Source organism: Staurois parvus, unplaced genomic scaffold, assembly GCF_062004578.1.
Source record: "Staurois parvus isolate SC_StPar_1 unplaced genomic scaffold, SC_StPar_1.0 ptg000054l, whole genome shotgun sequence".
NCBI classification, from domain to species: domain Eukaryota; kingdom Metazoa; phylum Chordata; class Amphibia; order Anura; family Ranidae; genus Staurois; species Staurois parvus.
Genome location: NW_028317850.1, coordinates 4,485,355 through 4,504,874, shown reverse-complemented (window position 1 = coordinate 4,504,874; position 19,520 = coordinate 4,485,355). Strand labels below are relative to the sequence as shown.

Here is a 19,520-nt window from a genome sequence, read left to right as displayed (position 1 = left end):
AACAGAGGGCGCAGATCCAGGAGTGGCACGAGTGCCAGGTAGGTCTGGAGCTGGTGGCAGGTAGGTGAAGACCCAGTAGATCCAGTTGCAGGAACGTAGGTGCAGCAGCAGGTAGGTATGGCGGCAATCAGGATGCAGACTGGGACTGGACACAGGAGCGTGGATGCGTCACCAGGCAGATATGGCAGTGACCAGGATAGAGCCCTGGTGCAGGACCATGGGTGCAGCAGCAGGTAAGTATGGCGGCAATCAGGATATAAGCCAGATGCAGATACAGGTAAGTAGGTGCAGCAGAGTCAGACAAGCCGGGTCAGGATCAAACAAGCAAATCAGGTACAAGGGAGCAGGCAAGCGGATAGTCAGGGATAGCTGGGGTCGGTGCAGGCGGAGTTCTTTCTTAGTCAAGTCAGATCAGGATACAGGCAACAGAATCAGGTTATGGCGTGCAGAATGTTCTAGACCAGAAGGCATTGATTATACTGTAATCCAACGACAAACAAATGAAACCAGCACTCAAGTCCTCATGCAGACCAAAGGATATTCAGAATACCAAATGAAGAGGTGCTGCTCTTCAAAGATCGGGAAATCTGGACACTGGTGAACAAAAGCAGACAAGGGCGCACTCTCATCGTGCATTATTGTGGTACACCACGTATTTATTTATGTATAATAATGAATATATACTCACAAACCAAAAGGAAATTAAACGCAGGATAAGTAGTCTGCAATAACAGTCAATGCAGTACTGTGCCCTAAATAGGGATAAGCTGACGTGTTGCCGGAGACGAACCCCCTTCCTCAGAGCTAAAATGTATTCCTGCTGGTCCCAAGCTTGTATACCAAAGAAAGTTAAGAAAAGGGTAAAAAGGCCCTCCCACCTACTCCAAACGGCTCAATCCCAGAGAAGGCCGACCTTCCCACAAAAAAAAAAAAACATATAGTGTATATTGTATGTTCATTCAGGTATACGTTTTTAATATACACTATTTGTGTTTGTTTTTTTTGTTTTTTTTGTGGGCAGGTCGGCCTTCTCTGGGATTGGGGCGCTTGGAGTGGGTGGGAGGGCCTTTTTACCCTTTTCTTGACATTCTTTGATATATAAGCTTGGGACCAGCAGGCATACATTTATTAAGGGCTATTAAGGACACAGTATTGCATTGACTGTTATTGCGGACTACTTATCCTGCTTTTAATTTCCTTTTAGTTTGTGAGTATATATTAATTTTTCTACACAATAAATATGTGGTGTACCATGGTAATGCACGATGAGAGTGCGCCCTTGTCTGCTTTTGTTCACCATTGATTATACTGTATTGCAGGTTTAAATAGCCCGCCTTGTGGTGACGTGTACGCTACTGCGCATGCACGCACTTGCGCTCCCGCGCATGCGCACTCGCACCGCTGCGGGCCGAGGGGATCTGTCGCACGGCTGCACGGCAGCAGGATCCCTGACAGTGCCCCCTCCCTAAGGGCAGCCTCCGGATGCCCAACTGGGCCATCTTCTCTGGATGCCTGCGCTTGAATGCCACAATTAAATCTTTAGCGTGGATGTTAAACTCCTGTTTCCATGAATTGTCTTCAGGTCCATAACCTTTCCATTTAATTAAATATTGGAGTTGGTTCCTCCTTTTCCTACAGTCAACAATAGTTTCTACCTCATACTTCTCTTCGCCGTCGATGATCATTGGTTCAGGTGGCCCCAATTCCCGACCTGGAAAGGGGTTAGAAACTGCAGTCTTGAGCAACGATACGTGGAATACGGGATGGATTTTAGTGATTCTGGTAGTGTGAACTCGTATGCTACATCATTAATTCTCCTTTTTACTGGAAAAGGTCCCATGAATTTGGGGCCTAACTTCCTTGAGGGACAGGTTAACAGGCTTGGGACAGGACAGGATTGGCTGTTGACAACCATACCTCTTCGCCAGGTTCCAGGACCAGGTCCCCTTTCTTTTTTCTGTCAAAGAATTTCTTATTATCTAGCTGAGCCTTTGAGATTGTCTCCTGTAGCATCTTGTTGTTCTGTTGAAGGAATTCAAATGTATCTTGGACTGCTGGGATTGCTGATTCAGGCACTAGATTGGAAATGAATGCAGGGTGAAATCCATAGTTAGAGAAGAAGGGAGACTGTTTTGTGGCCGAGTGTTTTGAATTGTTATATGCAAATTCAGCCAAGGGTAAAAGTGATACCCAGTCATCTTGGGAAAGGGACGTGAAACAACGGATGTACTGTTCCAAGGTCTGGTTGGTTCTTTCTGTTTGGCCGTTGGTCTGAGGGTGATAGGCGGAAGAGAGTAAGGGTCCCACTTTCAACTTCTCGCAAAGAGAAGAATTTCCAGAATTTCGAGGTGAATTGCACCCCTCGATCCGAGACGATGTTCCCTTGGACACCATGGACACCATGGAGCCTCACCACCTCTCTTACAAAGATTTGGGCTGTTTCTGCTGCAGATGGTACTCCCTTCATGGCAATGAAGTGAGCCATCTTAGAAAACCGATCCACTATAACAAAGATAGCTGAACATCCTTCTGATGGTGGCAGTTCTACAATGAAGTCCATCGATATCATTCTCCAAGGACTGTCAGGAACTGGTAAAGGCCTTAATAATCCTCAGGTCTTGCTTCCGTTACCCTTGTTTCGTATACATGTGGGACAGGAATTTATGCAAGCCTTGCAATCCTTCTCCTACTCAAGCCACCAGAACAGGCGCTGTACTAGGTCTAAGGTCTTGTGGACCCTGAAATGTCCTGGCAGCGGATGGTCATGACAGAGCCCTAAAATTGCCAGTTGGGTAGTTTCTGGTGCAAAGATTCTGTTCCCTGACCATAGTAACCCTTCTCTAGAGGACAGAGTTATTCCTGGAGGGGATGGAGCCCCAAAAGATGCCTGCTGGATCTGCAAAAAAAGGTCTGGTTGCAAGAGACAGAAGTTACCTGTTGAGAGCACTGTATCAGGGGTAGGAGGATCCTTCAGGTCATCAAACATCCTAGACAGGGCATCAGGTTTGATATTCTTAGAGCCTGGTCTATAGGTAATGTGGAAGCTGAATCTGGAAAAGAAGAGTGCCCATCTGGCTTGTCGGGGTTTTAGACATTTTGCAGTCTTTAGGTACTTCAGATTTTTGTGATCGGTGTAGATCAGAATGGGGTGTGCTGCTCCCTCTAAAAGGTACCTCCATTCCTCCAGAGCTGATTTGATGGCCAGTAATTCTCGGTCCCCTACATTGTAGTTTCTCTCCGCCGGGGATAGTTTTTTGGAAAAGAAAGCAACAGGATGAAGCAGGAGTTTCAGACCTTGCCGCTGCGATAGAACGGCCCCAACAGTGCTCTCCGAGGCATCTACTTCTACCACAAAGAGTAGTGCTGGATCCGGATGGCTTAATATGGGCGCTGAGGTAAAAAGTCCCTTTAATGCGTCAAAAGCATTTTGGGCTTCCAGTGTTCAACGGAATCGGACTCCCTGTTTGCGTTAATTGATTGGTAGGAATGATGATGGCTGAAAATCCCTTGATGAACCTTCTGTAAAAGTTGTCGAAGCCTATGAAGCTCTATACTCCCTTTTTAACTGATGGTGCAGGCCATTCCAGGATGGCAGAGACTTTCTGGGGATCCATCTTGAAGCCTTCAGTGGATGTAATCAATCCTAAGAATTGAATGCTCTGACATTCAAACTCACACTTCTCTGGCTTTGCGTAAATTCCGTGTAGTCGGAGGCGACCAAGGGCCTTCTGCACATGACCCCGGTGAAGCTCGATGGATGCAGAAAAGATCAGGATGTCATCCAGATATACAATCACAAAGATGTCTAAGAAATCCCTGAAGATGTCATTTACTAGGTGCTGGAAAGTTGTAGGGGCATTGCACAGTCCGAAGGGCATAACTAAATATTCGTAGTGCCCAAACCTGGTACGGAAGGCAACTCATCTCCTTCTCTGATCCTTACGAGATTGTAGGTCCCTCCTAAATCTAGTTTAGTAAATATGGTCACGGATCTGAGCCTCTGGAACAGTTCTGGGACTAGTGGCAGAGGATATATATTCTTCACCGTGATATTATTTAATTTGCGGTAGTCCACACATGGACGGAGGGAGTGATCTTTTTTTTCTACAAAGAAGATCCCTGCCTCTGCTGGTGAGGTGGAGGGGTGGATGAACCCCTTTTTGAGATTATCTTCAATGTAGTCCTTTAATGCCTCCAACTCACGCTCTGACAGTGGAAAGATCCGGCCAAAGGGAATCTCAGCTCCAGGTAGAAGTTCGATCGGGCAGTCGTAGGGCCTGTGAGGTGGAAGGCTGTCTGCACCACGTTTACTGAAGACGTCCAGAAAGTTATGGTAGGCTGTAGGAACCATTTGGCCTACTTCGGTATCATTTTCCATGCATAACAGGGGCCCGGATGGAGCAGGACCTTGGGGCAAACAGTGCTCATGGCAGTAGGCCGATTGAAAGTCCACTTCACCAGATACCCAATTTACACTGGGGCTGTGGGCCTGCAACCATGGGATCCCCAAGTTATGGTGCTGCAATAACATCCAGGCATAGTAGTTCCTTGTGACCAGATGGAGATATTATCACAGGAAGTGGGATTGTTTCCTGTGTGACTGCCCCAGACTTAATGTTAGATCAGTCGGCCGGATATACGGTCAGTCTCTGAGTTTTGGCTTTTAAGGGAATCTGGTGTTGCTGAGCGAAGGTTGGATTGATAAAGCAACTGCAGGCCCCAGAATCAATGATAGCGGGTACTGGCAGGGTTCTTCCTGAAAGCTGGAATGAGATGGAAATGGTAAGATGAGCAGGGTTGATAGTTGGTATTTTAGCAGGCAGGGTAGTCAGAGACGTACGTAATTTTGTAGGGCAGTTCCGTACATAATGGGCCAGTTCTCCACAATAGAGGCATAGGTTGCCCTGTCGGCGGCATTGACGTTCCTCCGGGGTGAGTGAGGTTCGTAGCAACCCTATTTGCATGGGTTCAGATTCATCAGTACTGGGTGTGGCAGGACTGGTTGGTGCCATGCTCGCTGGAGGTGGTACCCTGGGTAGCATCCACATGGGGCGAACTTGGCCTGCGGATCTTTCCAACCTTCGTTCTTTAAGTCAGTGGTCAATTTGGATAGCCAGATTAATAAGCTCTTCCAATGTGTTAGGTACTCTGACTCGAGCTAACTCACTCGTACTGCCGCGGCCCGAGGGGATCTGTCGCCGTTGCACGGCGGGAGGATCCCTGACAATGCACAACACATCGAACCTTGAAGCAGATGGGCTACAGCAGCAGAAGACCACAACAGGTGCCACACATGTCGGCTAAGAAAAGGAAACGGAGGCTACAATATGCACAGGCTTACCAAAAATGGACAATAGCAGACTGGAAAAATGTTGCCTGGTCTGATCAGTCTCGATTTCAGCAGCGACATTCAGATGGTAGGATCAGAATTTGGCATTTAAACACCATGAAAGCATGGATCCATCCTGCCTTGTACCAACGGTTCAGACTGGTGGTGGTGTAATGATGTGCGGGATATTTTCTTGGCACACTTTGGGCCCTTTAGGACTAATTGTGCATCGTTTAAATGCCACGGCCTACCTGAGTATTGTTGCTGACTATGTCCATCCCTTTATGAGTAAAGTGTACCCATCTTCTGATGGCTACTTCCAGCAGGATAATGCACCATGTCACAAAGCTCAAATCAACCCAAACTTGTTTCTTGAACATGACAATGAGTTTACTGTACTCCATTGGCCTCCACAGTCACCAGATCTCAATCCCATAGATCACCTTTAGGATGTGGTGGAATGGGAGATTCGCATAATGGATGTGCAGCCGACAAATCTGCAGCAACTGCATGATAATGTCATGTAAATATGGACCAAAATGTTTGAGGAATGTTTCCAACTCCTTGTTGAATCTATGCCACGAAGAATTAAAGCAGTTCTTAAGGTAAAAGGGGGTCCTATCTGGTACTGGCAAGGTGTACCTAATAAAGTGGCTGGTGAGTGTAGATGGTTTACTTGAACCCGACGGCCAGGGGAAGAAACAAATAGCTGCTTGTCTAGCCAGTTTAAGATTTCTAATAACCTAATACGCCTACTACAGTTCATCTAGGATGTTCAGGACATCGTCATTATTGACTGCAACTGCAGAGTCACAGTGTATGCTCATAACTTGCTTTTCCTGGGTACATGTAGGAACTCCCTGCTTCAGCTGATGCAACTTTTCGAAGAATATGGCACCTTACTAAACTTAAAAATAAACTATGTTAAGTCATCAGTCCTGAATGTCAGCATCCCTCTCTTCTCCCTCTCATGCCTGAAATGCAAGTTTAAATTTGCAAACACACTGCTTCAAAACGCCATTGTAACATAGCATATACAATTTAATGTCCCAATACACCTTTCTTTTCTAAAAAAAAATCTTTAATGTGGCTGGCACGTGACATTACAGCCTTGTCAGTCCCTCTCAACTATAGTGGGAGGCATCTGTTTAGAAGAGCCATGCGTAAAGTTTTACTAGGAATTTTTTTTTTTTTGTTATAAAATAATAAGCATGTTATACTCACCTCCTCTGTGCAAATAAAGACTTGAAGTGAAGATATGGAGATAACGCCTGCAGCTACATGAATCATTCCTGTATCCTTTTTTTCTTTTTCAGCCAGTAAATACCTCAAATATAAAAGCCTTCCTAGTGGCTGATTAGTCACTGGATTGCTTTTACAAGCAGTGGGAGGGGATGTCACCCGCTTCCGTTGCCCACAGGCTCCTCTTTGGGCTCTCCCATATGATCGGGAAGCCCTGAATTTGAGCCGCTGGCTTATAGAGCTAGTCGTGGACCAGCTGGTCTCTATTGCTCTGGGAGGCCGGAAGCGACTTCATGACATCACTTCCGGTTCTGGCAGATGTAAACACTGCCATTTTTTCCCTGCCATTTTTTTTATCTCATGCTTTCCAGGGTAGAGGAGATATCTGTTATATTATTGACCCCAGATGTCTCCATAAAGAGGACCGATCATGCTTCATTTCTTTCCCAAGGGATGTTTACATTTCTTGTGATAGGAATAAAAGTTATAAAAAAAAAATTAAAAGGGACATCGTAAAAATAAAAAAATAAAAAATAATAATAAAAACATCTTATAGTGCCCTCATCCCCCTGTGCTCACACGCAGTGGTAAATGCACACCTAGTTCGTGCCTGCATATGTAACCATTCACATATGCGGGCATGACCTAGATATGCATTCACTACTGTTTGCACCTCTGATTTGAGGTACGCCGCAAATGTTATAGCAAGAGCAATAATTCTATCACTTTGCTTCCATTAAGTACTGTAGTTTTGGCATCATTCCACAAGTGTGCACAATTTAAAAGGATGACATGTTAGGTTTCTATTTACACGGAGTAACATCATCTTTTATACTTTACAAAAAATTTGGGTTACATATTATGTTTTTTTGCATTAAAATTCATTGAAGTGTTTTGGTTTTTTTTAATTGTGTTGAAAATTGCTGCAAAAATATAATGTGACATAAAACATTGCAATACCAACCATTTTGTTCTCTAGGGCCGCTGATTAAAAAAAATATGTATATATTTTTAATGTTTGAGGGTTTTGAGTAATTTTCTAGCAAAAAAAATAGTTTTTACATTTAGGAGATAAATGTCAGAATTGGCCTGGGTGGGAAGTAGTTAATGACACGGAATAAAGAAATAAAAATTACATATATATGCACAAACATTTATTTAATCCTACTTTGTGGAATAGCATACTCCTAAATTCCAGTGGAGCAACGCTTATGGGGATTAATCTTCCCTCTGGTGCCTATCAACTGTTCCAGTTTAAGTTTGCGCCTTTGTGGTCTACAGTGCAGTTGGACCTCAAATCTCTCCATTACATAGCTGAGGTATACCATAATCCTTAAAATAAACATAGATTGTTGTACCTATTCCATGTCATCTCTCTTTTAGTCTCTTCCAATAGGGCGACTTTTCCAGTTTTGCTTGCGCAGATCAGTGTCCATGACTTCAATGAGGTCTCTGGCTGCCCACCATACCAGAGTTATTTATTGGCATGTCCATGGCCAGTCTAAACAATGGATTAACATAGAATGTGAAAGGGCACTTCACTAACATACATCTGTGGCGTGGCTGGCACCTCAGGATATTCTGGAATAGGTTGCAACCTATCCGCTCATTGGGGCGATCTTGAAGAAATTCTCCCCTGTGCATACAATAGAGGGCATCTGCTTCTTTCTCCACCCTAGGACACCCCTCGGATTGAACCCTGGATCACCACCAGACAGCTATTCGACGTTCAAAGGGCACAGGTCTCAAAGTTTTTCAATCAGGATCCTTTTTTCCTGGAATTATGTATTTCTTTACAAGGCGGGTCTTGCCTCCTACATGCTTAGGGTCTTTATATTTTGGTGGATATTCCTTCAGGTGCACCACTATCTCAAAGGTCTTCCTTCACTGTATCACTGTGCAGGACTACCTTCCTCCTTTGAAAAGCATGTTAAGGTGCGGCTCCTAATAGCCACTTATTACCTGTCTTTATGGCCTGCTGAGGGAGGACTGCCCTAATTGTTTAGTTAAGATGATGACTAAACAGGAATAGAAACTTATCCCTACTATAACTTATGACACATGGCAGGGTATCTGTACACAAGAGTTCATTCATCAGCTGCATTCAGAAAACAAACTGCAAGATTTTTAACCCACTTTTACAGAACAAAAGATGTGCTACACAAAGTAAACAGTCAAATTCCTATTAAGTGTTATGATGTTATAGCCATGTGGGTGTGCTTGTGCACATTTTATGGTCTTGCCTAAACATCCAACTATTCTTGAGTGAAGTTGATGACATCCTGACTACATTCCTAGGGGCTACATTCGGAATTCTATATTCTTTTCCGTACTGCCCAATCTAGTTTGACTTTCCATAAATCCCTCTACAGTTGTCTCAACAATATGGCCAGAGCCACTATCCTGAGAGACTGGTACTCTACCCAGGTGTCCTACCTCAGCAAAAGGATGCTCTAAGTCATGTTAAGTACATCTGCAAAGTGGATGAACTGATGCTTGACAAAATGAATAGGCTTGTGAATTTTTATGAGATGTGATTCTACTGGAAATACTATACCCATTCACATGAGTATAAGTCCTTAATGTCCTGCTGTCTTCATCTAGAAACTTGTATTGCACGCATAGAGGCTCGGAAACTACATAATTTGTTGTCCTGTGCTACCACTGGATGCCAAGGTGCAGTCCACTTTTACCATCACACCGACCTGTCTCCTTAACCACCCCTTCCCCCTCCTTCCCCAGCCTTATTTTACACCTGTTTACCTTTTATTAGGGATAAGTTGTCACATTATCCTCTCCTTGTGTATACAAGAGCCTATGCAAAATCCATGATAATATACTGATATTTTGTAATTACTGTGTCTTCTATTTTTGGTGTATTGTTTAGAAAATAGAAACAAAAATTACCGCTGTTGTACACTGTAAAAGGCAATAGATGATAGTGCAGCCAAAAACTAATTTTATTTCTCTGGTGGTAAATCTACATCTCTGTTAAATTTTCATGGTGTGGCATTATTAGACTTGCAGTGCAATTCATAGTTTCCATTAAATTATTATATATTCAGTAGAAATATTACCCATCAGCTGAGTATAATTTGATTATTATGTTTTTGAGGGAAGACTGGTTCTTCGAAAGACCATCTCCAGGCAAAGCTTAATGAGTGGCCAAATTGAACCATAACATAGTTTTCTTATTTTGTTGCACACTTCCATGATAAGCAGTAAATAAGATTTCTTGTTTTACTGTGTACAGCTATAATTGAATGTCTTTCCAGGGATGGCACTGCTGGTCCAGAAAGCGGGAACGTGCAGTTGGAAGCACAACGTGCATTTAAAACTCGAAGGCAAATCTCTGAGGAAACAGAAGGTCCAGAAGCAAGAGATTCTCCAGAGGTAAAACAATTATGAACACAAAACAGCACAACAATACCCACACTATCAGGGCCGTCTTTAAGGAGAGGCAAAAGGAGCAGCTGCTCTGGGCCCATTTATTGTTGTGGGGCCCAAAGCAGCTGCTCCACTCTTGCCAACTGTCCCAGTTACATTCCCTTGTCCCTTAAATTCTTCATCCTGCACTGTGTCCCGATATCTCAGTGTGAAGTGCTGCCACTTATGCTGCCCAGCTCTGCCCTATTGCCATGACTCACATGCAGACCTCATCAGCATTCACATTTAATCAACCGGCATTCATATGTAAATAGAGAAGGGTCCTCAGCATTGATATGTAAATAGCGGGGGTATTCATATATATAGGTAGAGGTGGCATTCATATGTTTATTATGCCTCCCAGAGGTTTCAGCCTTCATCACCTTTTCTGAATGCTGCGCACTGGGGAGGTAAACAGGGGCATGCTTGAAAGTCCTGCCTGCAACTGTGGTCACTGAGCCTACCATCAGCCTGATCTACAAAGGTAAGCAAAGAAATTACAGTTTGGGGTGCACAGGTGAGCGAGGAGGGGATGTACAGAGGTAAGGAAGGTGGGTGCAAAGATAAGCAGAGGAGGCATGTGGAGTTACGGTGGGGGGGAGGTTAGAGTGAAGAGGATAGGGGAGTTTTGGGGTGTAGAGGTTAGCAGTGAAATTTAGGATGCAAAGGTGTATTGACAGGGTGGGTAAAGATGTACAGTCAGGACCATAAATATTGGGACATCGACACAATTCTAACATTTTTGGCTCTATACACCACCACAATGGATTTGAAATGAAACGAACAAGATGTGCTTTAACTGCAGACTGTCAGCTTTAATTTGAGGGTATTTACATCCAAATCAGGTGAACGGTGTAGGAATTACAACAGTTTGCATATGTGCTTCCCACTTGTTAAGGGACCAAACGTAATGGGACAATTGGCTTCTCAGCTGTTCCATGGCCAGGTGTGTGTTATTCCCTCATTATCCCAATTACAATGAGCAGATAAAAGGTCCAGAGTTCATTTCAAGTGTGCTATTTGCATTTGGAATCTGTTGCTGTCAACTCTCAAGATGAGATCCAAAGAGCTGTCACTATCCGTGAAGCAAGCCATCATTAGGCTGAAAAAACAAATCAAACTCATCAGAGAGATAGCAAAAACATTAGGCGTGGCCAAAACAATTGTTTGGAACATTCTTAAAAAGAAGGAACGCATCGGTGAGCTCAGCAACACCAAAAGACCCGGAAGACCACAGAAAACAACTGTGGTGGATGACCGAAGAATTCTTTCCCTGGTGAAGAAAACACCCTTCACAACAGTTGGCCAGCTCAAGAACACTCTCCAGGAGGTAGGTGTATGTGTGTCAAAGTCAACAATCAAGAGAAGACTTCACCAGAGTGAATACAGAGGGTTAACCACAAGATGTAAACCATTAGTGAGCCTCAAAAACTGGAAGGCCAGATTAGAGTTTGCCAAACGACATCTAAAAAAGCCTTCACAGTTCTGGAACAACATCCTATGGACAGATGAGATCGAGATCAACTTGTACCAGAGTGATGGGAAGAGAAGAGTAAGGAGAAGGAAAGGAACTGCTCATGATCCTAAGCATACCACCTCATCAGTGAAGCATGGTGGTGGTAGTGTCATGGCGTGGGCATGTATGGCTGCCAATGGAACTGGTTCTCTTGTATTTATTGATGATGTGACTGCTGACAAAAGCAGCAGGATAAATTCTGAAGTGTTTCGGGCAATATTATCTGCTCATATTCAGCCAAATGCTTCACAACTCATTGGACGCCGCTTCACAGTGCAGATGGACAATGACCCAAAGCATACTGCAAAAGCAACCAAAGAGTTTTTTAAGGGAAAGAAGTGGAATGTTATGCAATGGCCAAGTCAATCACCTGACCTGAATCCGATTGAGCATGCATTTCACTTGCTGAAGACAAAACTGAAGGGAAAATGCCCCAAGAATAAGCAGGAACTGAAGACAGTTGCAGTAGAGGCCTGGCAGAGCATCACCAGGGATGAAACCCAGCGTCTGGTGATGTCTGTGCGTTCCAGACTTCAGGCTGTAATTGACTGCAAAGGATTTGCAACCAAGTATTAAAAAGTGATGTTTGATTTTATGATTATTATTCTGTCCCATTACTTTTGGTCCCTTAACAAGTGGGAGGCACATATGCAAACTGTTGTAATTCCTACACCGTTCACCTGATTTGGATGTAAATAACCTCAAATTAAAGCTGACAGTCTGCAGTTAAAGCACATCTTGTTCGTTTCATTTCAAATCCATTGTGGTGGTGTATAGAGCCAAAAATGTTAGAATTGTGTCGATGTCCCAATATTTATGGACCTGACTGTATGTCACATGTAGGGCAGCAGCTCATTCATTTTAATGGGCTACTCTGTGTGCTAGAAATGCAAAAATAAAGTCCTCTATCTCTTTTCAAAATCACACCGAGCCACAGCACTGTGAATTTTGGTGCATGTGGAAACACGTGCGTCAGCAAATGCGTGAGGGTGTTATTAACAATTGATGACACTGCTGTGTATCTTCTGAAGGTTGGCACGTTGCTGTGCTGTCAGGAAAGCAATTTTGCATGCATTTCCAACATGCACAAATGTGATCATAGGCTAAATGTCTCAATTGCATTGGTGGTCAGTGTATATCTTCTCATTACATTGGGGCTTGGTGTAGTGGTTAGTGTGAATGTCCCCCTTACATTGGTGGTCACTGTAAATCCCTTCTCACATTGGTGGTTACTGTGAATGGTCCTAATTTATTAGTGGTAAGTGTAAATCCCCTTTACATTGGTGGCCACTGTGGAAACTCCGATTTATTTTTGTAGCCAGTAAAAAATCCTAACTTACATTTGTGGTCAGTGTTGAATCCTCCTTTACATTGCTGGTCCATGTAGATGCTCCCCTTAAATTGGTGGTCAGTGTAAATTCCCCCTTACATTGGTGGCCAGTGTAGAAATGTATTGGTTGTTGGTTTAAAATCCCCCATTACATTGGTCGTCAGTGCAAATTCCCCATTACATTGGTGGTCAGTGTAAATTTCCCTTTACATTGGTGGTCAATATAGAGGTGTCACCTCCCATCCCCATCCAGCACTGCCACTGATCCTATCCTCCCACCAGCACAGTCACTCATCCCATCCTCCCACCAGCACAGTCACTCATTCCATCCCTCCAGCACTGCCACTTATCTCATCCCCTACCATGACTGCTACTGATCCCATCAATCCCCCAGCACTGCCTATAGTCACACCCTCCTCCCCCCAGCACTGCTACTGATTTAAGGAGTCCTAGAATTCCTAGGAGTTTTCTGTCTATTAGTGGGTCCCCTCATCTTCCCAGTCCATGGTGTGCAGGCAGTGAGGAGATGATGTGTTGTAATCTTCATCAACCAACCTGTGAACTCTAATGATGTTTCGTAACCTCGAGCAATCAATACGTAAGTGGTAATGATGCACAATAACTAACAGCAACCAATTAGTGAGTAATGTGCAGTAACCTCTAGCAACTAGTGGGTGGTAATGATGTGCAGTAACCTTTAGCAACCAATCGGTGTACAGTAGTGATATGTTGTAATCTCTAGCAACCAACCAATGAGCAATAATGATGTGCAGTAACCTCCAACAACCAATCAGTGAACAATTATGATGTGCAATAACCTCTAGCAGCCAGTGAGCGGCAATGATGTGCAGTAGCCTCTAGCAACCAGTGGGTGAGCAATAATGATGTGCAGTAATCTCTAACAACCAATCAGCAAGCAGAAATCATGTGCTGTAACCTCTAGAAACTAATCAGTGATCTGTAATGATATGCTGTAACCTCCGGCAACCAATTGCAATTGCTGCCTTTTCTGCTAAATATACTGATTTTGAGTCTAGCTGCTATTTATTGTGTGTCTCTGAGCAGGTGGAGATCAAAAATGCATGGGGAGGCCCAAGAAAACATTTGCCTAGGGTCCAATCAATATTAAAGGCATCCCCGCACACTATTGTGGACTAGAGAGGTCAGAAATATGTTCAGTTTTGCACATCTACATCTCGTTCTCCATGAGTTCTGCCTTAAAGTCAGTCATCAAGTCAAGAATTTTATGACGGTTTTATACTGTTTAGGTTAGTCATGTGGAGATTACATATCATCTTGTAAACAAATTTGATTATTATTTTTGCTTCCAAATGCCCATTGTGCAGAATTTGAACCTGGTACTTTTTTGAAGTATAGTATGCCTCGCCTATAAAATTCCCATTCTGTAGCAGACAGAATTTATAATTCAGATAATTCTCACCCGCCTGATAATGGTCCGTTATCTTATCTACCTTCTTACGCTCAATATGCAATAAGCTCCAGTTCACCTTAGTGCAATTTCTGATGCAGCTGTTGTTGGCCACCACTGGATGACAGTGAAAATCACATTATTCTCTATGGTGTCAGTTTACATCAATGGAACATGGCTGTTGCAATTTTTTTGAAAAGGTATAATTGCTACTTTGGTACTGTTACAGCTCAATTTTGGCCTCATGAACTTCAATGGAAGTGCACCAAAACTGCGTGTGAAACACATGTACGTGCATTTCTAATGTGTTTATGGCAGTGTTTTGTGTATAAAATCCAGGCTCCTTCTGCAAAACAAAATGCATGAAGCATGAAAAACACATCAAAAACATGCAGTCTCACACTACACAATTGCACTGAAAATCAGATCATGCTGCAGCAGTGTGGGCCTAGGCCAAATCAGTTTGCCTATCTCTCTTGATCTGACAAATATACATCTAAAAAAGGTCAGTAGTTGGGTGGTTATTGTTAGGTTCATTTATTTTTCGGTATAATCAAACCGAAATGTTGCATCTTGTAATGATATTGACTGGATGTCTTATAAATTTAGTAATAATATGTTTTTGCTTTCTTAACAGAGTTGGGAAATTATAACCGAGGATGATTCCACTGTATACAGCAACCACAGTACTCAACCACACTCATTATCTAGCAGTGACCTCCAAACACAAGTTACTGATGAGCTCAATGCAAGGCTTCACATATCTGGGAATACTGCCAGTGGCAGGCAGAGCTCAAGCATTGTAAGCTATTTTTGTATTGCTATTATCATTTATAAATGAAACATTAACAAGCCTCCTGACACAACCTTATGACCTCTGTCAGGATCCACCAAGCCAAAAACAGAATCTAAAAACCTCCTGTTTTAATCACAAACAGCAATTAAACAACATGTAAATGTGTTTTCGTCTTAGCTTGATATTTAATGCTTGCACAAATGTAGGAAAAGATTATTATAACCATTGGCTCAGAAAGGTAAAGAGCTTAATGATGGAAAGATCCTACTATCCACTATATTACACCCGTTCTTTTATTATTCCCTAAACCTTTAAGTTCCACAAACTGGTTATGGATTTTTTAAAGGGTCATTACACCCAAATGGGATATCTTATTTAAAGTTAGAGCCTGGCATCCTGAATCACCTGCTGGCTCCCTGTATCACTTGGTGATTTCACCAGTTTAGATCTCCATTACATAGTTCTGCACTGTTTTTAAGCCAAACTAAAAATGCAGCATTGGAAGGAAAACATTGTAAGTGGGTGCACAGACCTAGGATTCTGAGATCTCACAAAGTTCCTAAGAAGTACAAAAGTTATTAGGGGATTTATCTTTCAAGCATCTGTAAGTTTTGAGTATATGGTATGGCTAATTACTGATAGCAGTGCAGAAAATGACTTTAATGTAATGGGGGAAAAAAGTGTTATTTAAAGTGGTTGCAAACCTCAGATACGAAATATGAACAAAGCATATCCCTCTATAGTGTGTACATGTTTTATTCCAGGGCACGAAGTGTCATTTCTCTCTGCTGCCTCCTTCCTCTTCTATCAGCATGAGTCACTTTTGGTAGGTTTTCCAGACACCAAGAGAAAAAAGATGACAGGGTGAGATAACTCCAGCACATAGCCTGTGATTGACAGCCTCAGCTCTGTTCCTGTGTGATGGTTGAAGGTGAATCTGTCCCTTCTCTCCAATCCGATCTTCAGCTCTCCACCCCCTGCTTCCTGGAAGCTCAGATAAGCTGTGTCAATTCTGCCTTTTGAATGGCTGTAGAGAAGTGAAGGCTGCAAATAAACAGGTGCAATTTATGTGGTAGGATTTGTTTACAGTGGGTTTAGGAAAGAATCACCCCTTCAAAATAATCACATTTTGTTGCTTTGCAGCCTGAAAAGAAAAAAGACACAGTCTTTGTTTTATCCAGCAGTATTTACTCTTAGTAGTGCAACTTATAACATTCAAGTGAAAGATATAACATCAACATGTCAGAAATGTTTTTTTTTTATTTCAACTTGCAATTACTGAGCTGGAAAAAGGATCACCTCCCCCTCCTAAAAATAACGTGTAAACTCAATCAAGTGTTGCTAATCACCTTCTCAATGGCACACAAAGCAATTTGCCTTTCAACTGTGATCAGCTGTGGTCATTTTGATTAACTCATCATGAAAAGAGCTTTTCTGGAGCATTTCAGTCCCTGGTAAAGCAACTGGAGCAAACGTTCAACTATGGCTGGCATGGCACTGTCAAAAGATCTCTGGGATAAAGTTGTGAACAGGCACAAGTACAGAAATGGATACAAAAAAAAAAAATCAAAGGCTCTATCAATGGCTAAAAGCAAAGTGCAGTCTATTATTAAGACGTGGAAGGTATCTGGTACAACAGAGACTCTTCCTTAATCAGGACGTCGCTCCAAACTGGATGAAAGATCCAGGAGGAAACTGGTCAGAGAGACTACCAAGAGGTCTACAGCAACTCTGAAGCAGCTGCAGAAATTTATGACAAAGAGTGGTCATTGTGTTCATGTGACAACAATATCACAAATTCTCCACAAATGTGGCCTGTATGGGAGGGTTGCAAGAAAAAAGCCACTCTTCAAGAAAGGCCACATGCAGTCACAACTGAGCTTTGCCAAAAACACACCTTGAAGATTCTGAGGCAGCATGGTCAGAATTTGTTATGGTCAGATGAGACTAAAATGTAATGATTTGGGCTCAACACTAAACGATATGTCTGGCAGAAATCCAATACAGTTTACCATCCAAATAACACCATTCCGACAGTAAAGCATGGAGGTGGTAATATCCTGTTATGGGGGAGTTTCTCTGCAGCAGGGACTGGAGTGCTTGTCAGGATAAAAGGAAAAATGGATGGGGTAAAATACTGTCAAATTATTGAGGAAACTCTGCTGCCTCCTGCCAGAAAGTTTTCATTGGGCCGAAGGTTTACCTTTCCACATGGCAATGACCCAAAGCACACAGCAAAAATGCCTACACAGTGATTAAAGGAGATAAAGGTAAATGTTATTGCATGGCCACCCCATTGAAAATCTGTGCGATGACTTGCAGACTGAAGTCCATATACAATCATTTACATTTTTTTAAATTTTTTTCTGACATGTTAGTGTTACTTCTTTCCCTTGGATGTAATAAGTTGCATTAAGTAAATACAGCTGGAGAAAACAAAAACGGTGTCTGTCTTCATTTCAGACTGCAAAGCACCAAAATATGAATATCTTAAAGGGGAGTGATTCTTTTCTATAGCCGCTGTATGTAAGGGTTTACAGCCACTTTAAGATGCATGTCAGTTAACTGTAATTTCTTCCAAAAGTTAAGGACTTTCATTTAATAAATAATTAACTAGTTGACTTAGCATGCCCAAAAAATCTTCATCAAAGTACATATGATGTGTGTAGCACAGCCTATCCTGCCCAGTTGCCTGCCTCCTTGCTGGCAATTCCCAACTCTTAAAGCAGTAGTAAACCGCACACAAAAAAAAAGTGGGACCCCGCAGGATAATGTCATAATGTGCCTACATATTAAAACCTTAGTTTTTTGGCAATAAAATTTTTATTAAACACAAATTTTCAGGAAAAAATATAATTACATGAATTATAGTGCAAAAACGCACAATATAATACCCATTTTTGGTTACAATATAAAAGATGGGGTTGCATCGAGTAAATAGATTCCATGTCTTTAAATTGCGTGCACCCACTATATAACCAGAACTATGGTGCAAAAATCACCATAGGTGACGCTTTAAAAGCCTTTACAGCTCATCGGTTTAGAGTTAACTAGGAGCTCTTGTGCTAGAATGTTCTCAGTCTGACATTCAGGGCGATGTGTCACATGTGCTGCTACCGTGGTTTACCTACGTGTGCACACCCAGGCTTGTCCTGTACTGTATGAGCAGAATAATCGAAATCTTGACAAATTATATATTTTGGAGTACAATATAGGACACAGGTCCCTCCCTCCTCCTCAGCGATCTCCTTACTGCTTGCATTTGCATTTGCGCAGGTGTGTAGGGCATGGGGGGCTATGGCAATTTTTTCTCTTTATTTTAATACATTTTATTAGAATTTTATTTTTTTCTGGTATTTTTTATTTGCTACTTGATTGCTATCACAAGGGGTTAATAAACCCCTATGTGATAGCATTGGGCAGGTTACAGGTACTCTTTATGGAGACATTAGGGGTGTAATAGACCCCAGTGTCTCCCCTGCCCTTCAATCCATCTAACCAATCACAGATCAGCTTAGTTAGATGTGTCTACTGGCCAGGCAAGGATGCATCTAATACTTGAAGTGACATCACTTCCGGTTTCATTGTCTGTATGTGAGATTGAGGCATGGTTTTGCCTTGGCCCTACAGCGCTTCCCCTCCCCTAGCCGGCAGTTGAGTTTCCGGGCTTCAGTAAGAGTGGGGGGGACGACCTCCGTTCCAGCTCATCAGCTAGTAAATCAAGGTTCACACTTGGGACATATGTAGTAGCATATCCCCGCCCTCCTTTCCGAGTTTCAACAATCCCCTGGTCTGCACCAGTCTGTGCAATTTCCCCCTTCCCCAGCCTGCACTATACCCCTCCCAGTTTGCACAATATCCCCCCCCCCCAGTCTGCACAATCCCCTCAGTGTAGACAATTTCCCCTCCAGTTTGCAGAATTCCCCCCCCATCTGCACAATCCCCCCCAGTCTACACAGTTTCCCCCCCGTCCGCACAATTCCCCCCCCCAAGCCCGCACAAACCCCCCCTCCCAGTTTGCAGAGTCCTGCACCAGGTTGCACAATCTCCCCTTCCACCGGTCTGCGCAATTTTCCCCTCCCCGGTCTAAACAATCACTGCCAGTCTATGCAATTTTATCCTCCCCCCAGTCTGCACCATAGTTCCCCCCCCCCCTCCCCCCAGTCTGCACAATCTCTTCCTCCCAGTCAGCACAACCCCCCACCTCCAGTCTACACAGTTTCCTCCCCTGTCTGCACAATTCCCCCCGCCCCCCCCCCCAAGTCTGCACAAACCCCCCCCCCCTCCCAGTTTGCAGAATCCTGCACCAGGTTGAACAATCTCCCCTTCCACCAGTCTATGCAATTTTATCCTCCCCCAGTCTGCGCAATTCCTCCCCCCAGTCTGCACCACAGTTACTCCCCCCTCCCCCTAGTCTTCATCACAGTTACTCCCCCCTCCCCCCAGTCTGCA

At 43.2% G+C, this 19,520-nt stretch overlaps 1 protein-coding gene across 5 annotated transcripts in view; it reads left to right on the top strand.

Annotated features, from left to right (window-relative positions):
• Positions 1 to 19,520, top strand: part of NEDD4 (NEDD4 E3 ubiquitin protein ligase) — a 238,958-nt gene that overhangs the window by 163,471 nt on the left and 55,967 nt on the right. For all 5 annotated transcript variants that reach the window (XM_089667948.1, XM_089667943.1, XM_089667928.1 and 2 more), the window contains 2 exons: positions 9,847 to 9,964; positions 14,910 to 15,074. In XM_089667948.1, coding sequence (XP_089524074.1) covers positions 9,847 to 9,964; positions 14,910 to 15,074 — 283 coding nt within the window. The remainder of the gene's footprint in view (positions 1 to 9,846; positions 9,965 to 14,909; positions 15,075 to 19,520) is intronic.